This window comes from Oreochromis aureus, linkage group 2 (assembly GCF_013358895.1).
Source record: "Oreochromis aureus strain Israel breed Guangdong linkage group 2, ZZ_aureus, whole genome shotgun sequence".
NCBI lineage: Eukaryota > Metazoa > Chordata > Actinopteri > Cichliformes > Cichlidae > Oreochromis > Oreochromis aureus.
Genome location: NC_052943.1, coordinates 25,905,100 through 25,918,530, shown reverse-complemented (window position 1 = coordinate 25,918,530; position 13,431 = coordinate 25,905,100). Strand labels below are relative to the sequence as shown.

Below are 13,431 nucleotides of genomic sequence, written 5' to 3'. Positions count from 1 at the left end.
GACATTCTATATTGTATTTAGATGGAAGCTAGCGAGCTAACTTCCTGCTAACTTATAACACCGTTAAATGTCATAAATTCCATTTTCATGGATGCCTGGATGTTAAACTCAATTGTTACACCTGGTAGAGCAGAACACTGATCATTTTATTAAAGATGAAAGACTTTAGACAGTTTTTCAACTCTCAGTAATGCCATAGTGATCGTTTGATATATGGACCTGCAGCGGAGTTTAGGCCCAGACACGGCCAGTGACGTCAGACTGAACAACCGGATAAAGAGTGATATGAACATATTTAGAGCTTACCGGAATAAAACTGTCTGGAGCACACCAACGGATATTTGGAGATGGAAGAGAACTGGATATCAGCTTGTCTCACAGCTGCTATCCAGGCTAGACGCCTTTTGGTAACATCAATACACGAGCTGCCTCATGTTGCTTCCAGGTTGGGAAATAATGTAAAGATAAACCATTTTCAAGCTTATTCTCTTGCCGGTCGTGCGATCGAACATTGCAGCGGACCACACAGCAAGTACGAACCATGGCTGTTGTGTGTGCTCCTTTTTCGCTTGCGCTTTGTTTAGACCCCCAAAATGGCGGATCGGGCCAAAATCCTTTCCACGCCCACCCCCGTGACATCACGCTCCAAAGCACAAAGTGGGCGGGGCTACGATCAAAGGCTTCGAGGCTTCAAAGAGATGACGTCGCACGAGAAGTCTTAAATAGACCCTGTGTAACGGATGTTTAAACGCTTTAACAAAGACAGACTACATTCTAAGGAAACAACTAGATTATCAAACACAATGAACAACAGATTTTGGATTGATCCAGACAGTAACTGGATTCATGCCTACATTAATTCAATCCGTGTGCCAGCCCAATCTGATCAAGTTGTGAGCATTATAGGAGGAAATATCAATAGTGACCTTAATGTGATTCATGACTACATTAATACAATCCGTGTGCCAGCCCAATCTGATCTAGTTGTGAACATTATAGGAGGAAATATCAATAGTGACCTTAATGTGATTCATGACTACATTAATCCAATCCGTGTGCCAGCCCAATCTGATCGAGTTGTGAACATTATAGGAGGAAATATCAATAGTGGCCTTAATAATATTACTACCAACTCTTACCGTTATCACGATTTTCGTTTTGGCTGCTTCAGGAGTTGTGGATCCTCTTCCAAAATACAAACCAAAATATCAATTAAGAGGCCAAGAACTCAAAATAATGTAACCACAAAGAAATCCTTTACTCCACATGAAGCCAGATCTTTAGTGGAAAACTGTATGGAAGAACTGGTTAAGCGGGCTGTAAAAAAATCCGGCAAAGTCATCAGTCCGGAAAAAGTGTCAGCCATCTACAACAGGCTTACCAACAACATCTGGGCTGAAATCAAAGATGAAATTGATCAAATCCCCTTCGAGAAGTTCAAAAACTTCCACAAGGTGATTTTCAAAGCCCTGTGTAAAAAGTTTAAAGATTCAGACTTAGTTATACTAGGCTTGGAATTAAATCAGCCAGCAATCTACAATATGATTGCTGAAACTTTCATAAAGGAGGCAGCCAAACTATCGAAGGAACCGAGTCACATACGTCGGTTTTTCTCATTTATAGGCCGACTGTTTTGTTGCACCAGGAGACAAAATGAGACTTATGTAATGTAGAAAAAAATCGTGATATCAACTGAAAACGTTTCTGGAAAACGAGCTGGAGACTTTAAATTGGTTAGTTTTAAATTATATACTTAAGATGACCCTTGGAACGGTCGCGGCAGATGGCCGCCCCTCACTGAGCCTGGTTCTGCCGGAGGTTCCTCCCTCTTAAAAGGGAGTTTTTCCTCCCCACTGTCGCCTTGTGCTTGCTCAGAGGGGTTTGTCTGTTGGGGTTTTCTTTTTTAAAAACTTTTTAAAAAAGTTAACATCAATAAAAGTTTTTAAATTTTACACTCTTATTTCTGTTTGTTGTCATTGTCTGTAAGTTTCTTGTTTTGTATATATTTAAGAATATCAAGAAACACCCACTACAATATGACCCTTTCTCCAAAACTCCAAGCTGGAGATGACCTTAGGCCAGGGGTCTCCAACTCCAGGCCTTGAGGGCCGGCGTCCTGCAGGTTTTGGATCTCACACCTGAATGAAATGATTAGTTTGTTACCAGGCCTCTGGAGAACGTCAAGACATGTTGAGGAGGTAATTTAGCCATTTGAATCAGCTGTGTTGGATCAAGGACACATCTAAAAACTGCAGGACACCGGGGCCTGGAGTTGGAGACCCCTGCCTTAGGCTATGCTTTTCTTCTGTGTAATAAAATATATACCAGAAGGTGGTCAGACATGTAAGAGCATGTTCTTATAATGCTATTCTGCAAAAGACAGTCTGTTGAAGAAACGCTGAGCGATGTCAAACAAGCGGACATCCAAAACATCTCAACACACCCCATGGTGGTGGAAGTGTTCAATTCTACAGAGTGATATGATAAAAAGTGTCTTTAATTAGAAGTCTAACCTGTGAAGACATTTTTTTTTTTACAGATATACAGGGGTAGTGTTGACGGACGTTAAGGAAGAGAAAAACACAGAATACAGAGATGAGAACAGTCTGGTTGCAGGTGTTGAACATGTTTCATGTATTTATTTGTAAATAACTGTTGAAGGCGTATGTGAGATTACTAACATGTGTGGAGGTATCCATCAAAAAGAGAAGGCACAGCAGTTGTAAAATAGCTGTTTATACAGAAATTAAAGCCTGTGTACTTTATTTGCATAGATACTTGTAGAACAAAAGTGCACATTATAGAAAACGAAACGTGCAAAATGAAACTCCACCAGAGGGAGCGAGAGGACAACATCCTGGAGGCTGCTAAGCTCCTCAACATCCCGACTGGAGGCTTCAGCTTTCAGCCGAACGGACCTGGCCAGGCTGCCCGCGTCTCTACTGAGCAGTAGCAGCCTCTGAATCGCCTCTCTCGGGGAAGGCTGGGTCCGAGAAAGTGACGCTCATGTATATTCGGTCAGCTGTGTGTTCGCGGGCATAAGGACGGGAAGACCGAGCGATGTCTGCGCCCGGTTTCACTAACCTGAACAGCTCCGTCAGCTACAGCCAGAACTCTGCGGCGAACGGCGGAGCAGCGCCCCCCTATCAGAATGGTTCGTTAGCATGCTAACACCCCATTGGCGGGCTATTTGTCGGTCCTTCGCTTTGCTTTTTGCATTTTATACACTGGAACTGTCATTTACTGTCAGTCACGATACTTGCATTAGCTGTAAATTACGAACATGAATTATTAAAAGACTGCGATGATTTTAGCTGAAGCTAAGCACTTGCTAAAGGTAGCTACCTTAAAAGCTAATGTGGGTATTGAAAACTGATGGAGCGGCTAACGGTAGCTAACTGTTAGCATGAAAATAGCTGTTTGATAGATTGCGCACCACCTCTCCATAGCCTCTTGTTTTTATTATATCTCCAATAACTAACGACTTAATAGAAGTTGCGTTAAAACAATTTACTTTCTATTAATAGAAGGCTGATTATTTCAACTGAGAGCTAGCCTTTCAAGGAAGGCTGCTCAAGCGTGTTTGCAGTAAATGATAACCTGTGATCAGATTTTCATATTTAACAATATATTCGTGCACGTGTATTAATTTATTAAGCTTCACAAGAATATTTAAATGCATATGAACAAACTAATTTGTGTAGGGTAAAGTACGAAAGACAATCGTCTCTAATAAATGGTTCAGTTTTCAGGACAGAGCTTCGCAAAAATATTAATCTCATAAGAGAAGGAATACAACCAACTAATTTCCTTCTTAAGTAAAAAAAAATAAGCGGGGATAAAATCTTAAAATGAGGCTCCAGTTTGGCTGAAAACAAAGCGTGTTTTGTACTTTGTAGTCCTTTATTTTTAATTTGTCGTAGCGATGAAGTAGACATTAGCCAATATTCATTTTGCATATTGGTAGAGCTTAATTCTATTGTCGCATGTGTATTTATGTATTAAAGATGGTGGGGACAATGGGGGTGTTCTTAGGGACCATTTCTATTTGTTTTGTTTTTTTGTTTTTTTTTACATTTTAGTCGTCTTTAAAGTTGAATGTTCAAAAATGTGTGAGAATGCATTCATTCTGTAGTTAAATATGAATGTGAGGTGCAGTTCTGTAAGCCGTCTTTCTTTCTAGAGCCCACACTTAATATTTAATTTGTTAAATTACTACAGAGGGAGATAATTCAGTAGTTTTGTGTTTCTGAGATATTCCCTATAGGATTCGTTCAAACTGTGATTGGGGAAGTTCAGGGCTTTGGTGCTCCAAACCTTTTTAGCCATTGAAAACAAATGTCAGAAAGAAGTTGGAATCCTCGTTGTCTTGTAGTTGGCTCTTGTGCCTTGTCTTTGAAATGTCAACTTTCTGGGAGGCTTAAGATCTAAAATGGTGTTTTGTGACATTTAAACCACACAATCCTGTTGTAGTTGGCCCTTCAAAATAAAAGTATGATCCTAAGCCAGATGTCAATATTTAAAAAAGTGCTGCCTGGTGAGCAAATTGGAAATGTTTCATTCGGCAAGAAGAACTCTAAAACGTAAAACTTAAATAGAGTTGTTCTTGTTTCTGTTTATTGTTACTCTGTAATTGGAGTATAATAGTGAGAGTCACAAGTAACAGAGAAATGCAAACGATTGACAAAATGTTGACATTAATGCTTATTAACCATGTGCTTTACTATCCTGCCCCGCCTCCTTCCAGGTCCAGTACAGAGCTACCCTTCCATGTATCCAATTACAGGCTACTATGGAGCTCCAGCTCAACAGCAACAGAGCTACCCCACCATCCCGTCCCAAGCTGCCCCAGTTTCCAACAAATCACCCATCACGAACAGTGCCCACAGTGCTAACTACTACCAGAACAACCATCCACAGCAGCTGCAACAGCACCACCTCCCTCAGCATCATGTAGCACCTTACAGTGCTCCACTGAGCTCTGCCCCTCCTTCACAGCCATATGCCACACATCCTTCTTCAGCACCTCCACCATCAAATGCCCAGTACAACCTACAGCCATTCCAGCAGCAGCAGCATCCACCCTACACCACTTCGGCATCCTACTATGGACCACAGTCATACCATGCTTCTCCAGCACAGCAGTCTCAGCAGCAGCAACAACAACCCAGTTTGGTCCCAATGGCGGTGAGTGGGCCTGGAGGTCCTCTCTACCCCATTGTTTCATACCCGTCTGCTCCAGGAAGCAGCCAGTATGGCACTCTGAGTTCCTCCCAGAGCACCACCCAGATGGGCGCACCTTTACATCAGTACGGTGCTGAGCCTCCAGCCTCCTCAGCATCAGGGCATTCTGGGTATGGCATGGCTCCTCCCAGCCAAGTGGCACCAACAGTGAATGGTCAAGGAAGCACAGGTACTCAGTGAAGTCACACTTTAATGTTGCTAGAATCTGCAATTGTGAATTCTCTGAAAATGCAGGTGGAATTTTATAGGCTAAGAAAATCTGGTGGATGTTGGCTGAAAATGTTTTTGTTTTTTTTTTTTTTTTTTTTTTTTTTGGTCAGTGTTTGGTGGGCAAATTTTTTTTTTTCTGCTTAGTTTTGTTACTGTAAGTTTCCAAAATAAAGCATCTTTTGACTGTTTGTGCAGTGTATGCATTTTTATGTTTAAAGAAGGAAATAAATTAACAAGTGTTTGCATTTCTGAACCCAAAGCTATCCCTCATTATCCTTAGAAAGCACTGTTTCAGTGGCTGTTTGTGTTTTGTCTTTGTTTTTTCCACTGCAGCCCAAAACGCAGTCCATTCCCACTACAGCCAAACCAGTCAGGCTTCTCTGAGCTACAACTCCTATGGTGGGGTCACTCAAAGCAGTGGTGGTGCTGATGCAGACAGACCACCCTCAGGAACCCCTTCCGCTTCAGTCCATTCCTCACCGGGCCACCATCAAGGTAAGAGTGAGAGTAAATCTTCATTATGTCTTGTAAACATGAAGATTTTTATGTTTGTGTACCATATTTTTCGCACTATAAGGCGCACTTAAAGTCCTTTAATTTTCTCAAAAATCGACAGTGTGCCTTATAATCCGGTGCACCTTATGTATGAAAACAGACCCACTCATTGACAGTGCACCTTATGGTCCGAAAAATACGGCATGTGTGGAAGCTGAAAACTGAAAATCTGTGCCTGTGCCGATAACCTGCCAAAAAATAAGATGAAAGCTTTTTGTAGTTTGAAACTCTGCATGAAATCGGTTTCCTGTTTATTTTTTCGCTGCTCGGAGTAGAAGCACCACACTGAAACTCAGTGTGTACCTTACATTGAAACTGTGTTCTTTAAAATGTTTTTTTTTTTTTTTTTTTATGATTGGAGACCTATTTTCACCACCTGCTGCATTCAATGTTTGAACAACATTCTTATCTTGGTTTTTTCTGTACTATAGTGACTGTTTTTGTGTGTCTTCTGATGTAGCTTGTTTAGACGCACACTGCATGTGAATTGCTTACATGTCAACAGCTGCACTTTGGGAATATAGCACACATAATTAGCTGCACACACACACGCTTTCCAATGTGCAGGTGTGGGTCTGTATACAAATTTGGGGGTTTCAGGTTTGCTTTTAGCAACGTGCTGCTGGTTTATTTTTCCTGTGAATGTTTTTCACCCTTAACATTAGTGGCTGGTCAGGATCATTAGACTCTTGCCTGTAATGTTGATTTGGGTTGCAAAAATTTGTCTCTTAGTTTGACAGAATAAATTGATAAGATTTTTTTTTTTTTTGTTGTTGTTGTTTTTTTTTTTTTTTGTTAGGTCTTTCAGTCTCTGTACCCAATACAATTGTTATCCATATATGCAGCCTTTGGCAGTATAATGTTAGCAGGACAATAAAAAGACAGGGCACACCTTTAAGATACAGGTGTACTATTGATTAATTGGTGTTAAACTAATTTAGGTAATTAAAGGTAATTATTTACATGATTATGTAATAGTGGCCAGTCATCATGCTTATGAGGGTTTTTTGTGATTTTATTTATGCTGTTTTTGTAAGCTGGCACAAAAAGTGGCTGAGAAAACTTCTTTAGTGGACATGAAGTTGCAAAAATGGTACATATCTAGCTGTGATCCAAACACTTTTTAAACTGAGCCATGTTTAAAGATTTACAATGCATTTAGACCAGAAACACAGCATTTCAAAGAGTTGCTTTCTCGAGTGAATATAGTCAATGGAGACATGTTTTATTTTTGGTTTTCAACCAGTTAACTGGTATTAAAACAAGTACATACTTTTGATTGCACACTTTTGTAGTCAGTTACAACCTCTGGCAAAATTACGACATCATCTTACCTGGAGGATGCTTGAGATTTTAAAATGAAAGCATACAGTTAGACCATGGAATACATTAAGGCAAAGGAAATGCTCTCCTGTTGTTGATGGATTCTATGGGAACATTGTAGCCGAAAGGCTTTAGCAATACAGCAAGCATCAAGCTAACTTTTGACGAAGGTTCAGTTGTTTTTAATTAGCTTGGATGTGCCTTTACCCCTACAAGTTTACTTTCTGCCCTGAACTGTTACACCTAGTTGCGTTTTTTAAGTTTTAAATTTCTTGGGACTTGTTAATTTCAAAGTAGACATTCTTTCACTGCAGGAACTTTGGGCAAGCACAAAGTGGTGTGAACCTTTACTGGAAGTTTCCCCTAATCATCAGCCCTTTCTCTCTGCTTCCAGTGCAGTGTAGGTGAACTCAAAATCCACAGAGAGACTTGAGCTGTTGTCACACATGAACCAAGGACAGTGTCAGGTGAAGCAATTCAAGATGAAGGATGGGGGTGACCAGTCGACTAGACATTTAAAAGACCTTTGCTCGATCATATCAGAAATATTATTCTGTTAAACAAATTATTCCTATTTTATTAAAGTACAGCATCAGACGGTAACCTGATGGTTCAAAAGATTAATACAGCACAGATGGTACTTAATGGAAAAATGAGCATTTCTGCTAACTAATCAAACATGCATTTGTGCAGTATTATACACCACACAAGCAGGCACACATTTTAACGACATTAAGTTTGATCATCGGTGAATGAATTTAACGGTTTCATATTGCTTTTAAATACACACACACACACACACACACACACACACACACACACACACACACACACACACACACACACACACACACACACACACACACAGTGTGTTTTGATGGCTTAATGTTTCATTTCAGAAAATACTCAAAACTGCACTCAGTTTTGAGTATTTTCTGCCTTTTAGACTATTCAAACTTCTGTAATCTGGACATTGTCCAAAGTTGACCTTTCTCTCCTGCTGCTGCATACAGCAACCGATGCATTTCTCACTATTGGGAACTGTGAATTCACCAAACAATTTCCTGCTCTATTCCTGGATGGTCAGTCAGATATGTCCAACTGCGTAGTAGTTTCATTTATGTCTGTCCCTAATGCATCAAAACAGTTTACATTATCTAACCAAAACCCTAAAAAACTGCCCTGACAACGGTTCGATGAGGCCATAATAATGGATGCTGGTTCCTCCGGGTGGAGAGAGGCTAAATGTTGATGTTAAATTACATCGAAACAAAATTCCTTCTTTGACTTTCACCCTTGTAATCATTGCCTTTAAATTTTTATCATCCTGACCTATTTTCCTGTGTCTGGTATTAATTGTTTTTCCTGACAAAATATGCGGCCAGCCACCAGCAACTCGGTTCTTTGCTTAAACACGTATCACATGACTGGAAGCCAGCCGCCTGATTACCACAGCCCTGTCTGATGACATGCATCCCATCCTGACAGCTCTCTTATGTACCTTTCCCACTCCACCCCCTTCCAACAGGCATGCAGTATGGATATGTTGCTAATAGTGGCGCTAGCTCTTCCTCTGCCAACACCTCAGGCCCAGCAGCAGCAGCCCCCTCATCATCCAGCTCTGATGATGACGATGAGGAGGAGGAGGAGGAGGATGAGGAAGCAGGTCTGCTTTAGCTTTTACCTCCCCCATAACCTTTTTGTTACTACCTTCTCCACTCCTTATTTTTTAGTAATCTTAAACCTAAAGTGTACACGTCTCTTTAGACACCTCCACTGTCCCGCCTATCCAGTGTCACTTCTGATAACCGCCATTTTCCTCTTCCCTGTCTGGCTACCATCTGTCACGTCTACTCTACCTGCCAACGCTCGTAATCAGTTCACTGCTCATCATCAGCACCATCTCCTTTCTAATAGACTAATCATATTTCTCCCTGTTGGTCCTCGTCACCAGCCTTGCAGAGTTCACCCGCTGTGCGCAACATTTTCCCCCCTCGCATTCATCAGTCCTCTTTCAAAATATTGATTTCATCTCCTCAATCTGTGTGAACACTGCTCTGTTGTTCCATCACTGAAAGCTAACATGAAATTTTTTTCCCCTCAGAAAGGTGGCAGGTAAGTAGTGCTTGTTGTCATATACAGGACGACGTCCTCTTTGCCTGCTGTCTAGCTCTCAGCAGCACTCTTGCTGTCTCTCAGTAATGTTCAGGGTGTGATCGTCCAGCTGTAGTGGCCCTCCACTTATCAGCAGTTATCTATGCTGATGGAAAAAAAAAATCAATATTCTGTGTTTTTCTTTCCACTCTGCTCACGGCTCTTGAAAGAAAACTGGATAGCCTCGGGAATGAGTTTGAATTAGATGTGGTCACGAGTCCTAGATGTAAGATGAGCACTTAGGAAATAAAAATTTATTGAGAGGAAGTATTAATATAATCTAATGTCTTTGGGTTTAAAAACTGGAAAAAGGTATGAAGGTTTTAAATAATCTAAGTGAATTTAAATCTACTTTCTAACATAAATGTCAGGAGTTTTCTAGCATTCTCTAGTGAAGGGAAAGCATTAAGATGTAGTGGGGATTGGTTTATCTACTGCGTGTTTTAGTTTTTGTATTTCATTTTTCCTTGTATTTAATTCAGGTGAGTTTTGGGACTTTGAATGTAGATCATTTAGAAGCAAATAACTAAAAAAATGATTGCAGTGTACTTTGTTTATGCAAGGGGTCTGTTACGAAGTAATTTTATTAGTATTGCTGATGAACAGAAATGTGTTTCATGCATGAGTAGGTTAAACCTCAGTATAGGTTTATTTTAATATTTTTTTTTTTTATTACATGCCTGGTAATTTTTTTTGTTTTGCAGGGGGTCAAAGTTTTTACATGGAGAAAAAACACTGGTTTATTACTGAGAAGTTAGCTGTTACACTGTTTGATTTTTCACACGTTTATTTCTCTGTCATAGCCAGATTTGGTCCATGGGGCTACTGATTGACCCTCACGCTTGAATCTTGAATCTCACTGTACTAAAAAACCTTGCATTGTATTAAAAAGGCTAAATTGCTTGGTGTAACTTTAAAAAAAAAAAAAACTTATTTTACATTTAATAATTTAAATGTCAGGTCAGCATGCTGCTGATTGTTGTCATGCACCTGTGTGATATCTCTCTCAGATGTTCTGCTGTAAAGATCCTCTGAGATGTGTGTCATCAGCCAGAGGTTAACAGATGTTTAAATATAACCACTCCCCTGCCGATAGGTCCCGCTGTCTATGCATGTGTTTGCTGACTCTCCTGCTTCTCACAAGAGAGCATTGTTAGCACTGCTACAACTCATTAGCGCACTGCCTAATAAAATGAGGAGCTTGGTTTAGCTTTCTCTTTATCCCTTGTGCTCTTATCAATTCCCCACAGTGTTGCTATCTTACAGGTTGTCTGTTGCAGCAAAATAGCACTTGTTGATTCAAGGAAGCCACGCTTACCAGAATCATGATATTGAAAATATTTTCCCCAACAAAATGTGTTCAGAGTCACAAGTAAAGCAGAAAACAACCAGTGCATTTTAGACTTTTGTAGGACAAAGCTTGCAAGTTGATTGCAAGTTATTAGTTGAAAAATAGTTTAAATACATTTAAAAACGAACATTATAAGCAAAATTTGATTAAACTAATTTATAACACAAGTCTAACAGCAGACTTATGTTATCAGGATGAATCACTTTATCGCCTGTCACATTTTGATAATGCTGCCATCACCTACTATCAACAACTGTAGCCAACAGCAGTCGCCAACCAAAATAACCGACTATAACACCAGCAGCAACTACCAGCCTCGCAGCTAATGGCAACCACAGCCAACAGCAACACTAATATTTGTAATAGCAGTAGTAGTTCTGAATTTTAATCTTGCTTACTTTACAAATGGATTGCCTAATATTTATTTAGTTGCAGCTGTTTAATTTCAGGGTTGTGTATGGCCATTCATTTTTGTTATCTGTAAACAGATACATGACAAGTTTTTCTTATTGATTATATGCCAAAATCTTTGATCAGTTCACATAACATCTGTTCACATAACAAAAGTTATCCATGACTAGAGTTTAAGGTGTTACTCAGTTGGCTGTTTGTTTAATCACTAATTAAGTCTGTCTGGAGTCAGGGACGGCGTTTTGGTTTGTGTTGCTGTGTCATCTCTGTCCGACCTGCTGAGTCACCTCAGCACTCGTGTCAAAATTGTCTCGAGTGAGTGACATAAGATGCCCTTGTGGTCATGGTCTTACTGCTGAGTGTGAATCAAGTATTCAAATACATGCAGGGTTTGTCCTGGTTTCAAATGGGCCTCAGTTGGCTCAGTATCCATTAAGTTACACCTGTACTGGTGCAGTAATAGAATATAAATGTATGTGGAGTCCAAACTGGACTTGTATTAAAACTTTTAAGATCAACTGCAAATCAACACTGGCTACAATGAGCTCTATATAGCCTTGGTAGTATCCATTTTCTTGAAGGAGGAGAAAGAAGGCTTGGCTCTCCTGGTGTCCTCGTCATCCCTAGCACTTAATCCAGTAGTCTGCTGGTCCGATTTAGTCTGAGATAATTGGATCTTGCCCTGTCCAATGAGCTCTCTCCCTGAGGCCTGTCGCATCTTGGTTTGCTGCTGTTGATCCCTCCTTTTGGCACACATGGATTAGTGGATCCATTCAAATATTACTGCCCATGTAATCCTTTTGGAAAACCTATTTATTACATGACATGCGAGGAATAAATAGACAAAAACGAAAAGACCCTTTTGCTTGCTGTTGTTTTTTATTAAGATTATTTTGTGGATATTTTACCTCATAGGCACTGAAGTAAATTAGAAAAGCGATATGATGGCAGAGTTGGATAACATGCAACCAATGTTGGATTTGAACAGGGAGTGTTGCAGTGCACTGAATGCATCCACACGCCAATTTGACTGCAGCATTAATTCTTGAAAGGTTATGGCAGCTTGCTGAGGGATTTGAAAAATAATTTTAAAAGCCTTCATGCTTTTTTTTTTTTTAAATAACGTAACGTGAAGCTTTCGAGTTAGCTGCCAGCTAACATGAGCGGTGGATAGAGATGAAAAGTGACTTCATAAACACAAGAAATGAGTTTCCGTAGATTGGGTGAGAAGCTAGGTCATTTGGGTGGAGCTCAGAGTGGAGCCGCGACACGAGCCAGTCGAGGTGGCTCCAACCTCTGAGGAAAAATGTGTCCTGGACACTTCCTAGGGTGGGGTGATTTGGGTATGCCTAGTGTTTGATCACGGAAACAGTTAAACTGAAAATGATGATGGTAACAATAATAATAATAGTGATTGTTTTTTCAGGTACTTTTGAATACATAGTCACAAAGTGCTTTAAGAGAACACAGATTAGTTTATGACAAAAAGCAGTCAGTCAAAAGATCACATTTTAAAAAAGGCATAAAACTGAATGAGTACTGTACAATAAAATAAATAAAATGGGCAGTAATAAAAATGAAAAGTTTAGAAAAGATATAGAAATTGTAAAAAGGAATAAAAACTTGGTTACTAGGAAAAAAATAAGTAAATTCAAAGTTTTGATGATGGTGATAAACTTGTTCCAGGCTATTAATTCAACGCATTTCTTTAGTTTTTCTGGCTGAACAGAAAGGAATCTGCAGCATATGTTTGTGTACTAATGATTCTTCCCACCTTATTCTAACACGTCTGTTTCTGAGGACACCGGGAGCCTGTTTGTCAAAAAGCTGAATTCAGATGGCAGATGTTAATATAAAAGTTCTCCAAAAAAGATAATTTATTTAATTTTGGTTTTTAGATTACAAAAAAATAAGTTCTCTACATGTGTCCTGTCCTCAGACGTCCTCTCCCACACACAGCAACTTGGATATACTCAAAACTCAAGTGCTTCCTTTTTATGTTTTCTTTCCATCTTTCAGTCTGCCGCCTCTTTCATTTTCTTCCTGTGAGGCCTCAGGGAGTCCATGCATGACTAAACCAGAAAATCTGCTTTTTATTCACTTTAATGTTGTCTTTCATTTTTATCCCAACACTCTGTCCTTCCTCCATGTTTCACTTCTTCATTTGTCTTTAGATTTTTTTT

The 13,431-nt window shown here is 39.8% G+C and overlaps 1 protein-coding gene across 2 annotated transcripts in view; it reads left to right on the top strand.

Annotated features, from left to right (window-relative positions):
• Window positions 1-2,365: 2,365 nt before the first annotated feature.
• The window catches only part of sec24b (SEC24 homolog B, COPII coat complex component), a 33,662-nt gene continuing 22,596 nt past the window's right edge, over window positions 2,366-13,431 (top strand). The window contains exons 1-4 of one of the 2 annotated variants that reach the window (XM_039621375.1): window positions 2,366-3,154; window positions 4,748-5,413; window positions 5,788-5,949; window positions 8,861-8,998. In XM_039621375.1, the coding sequence (XP_039477309.1) occupies window positions 3,061-3,154; window positions 4,748-5,413; window positions 5,788-5,949; window positions 8,861-8,998 (1,060 nt within the window). In that variant the 5' untranslated portion in view covers window positions 2,366-3,060. The remainder of the gene's footprint in view (window positions 3,155-4,747; window positions 5,414-5,787; window positions 5,950-8,860; window positions 8,999-13,431) is intronic. The other variant, XM_031728603.2, reaches the window with a different exon arrangement.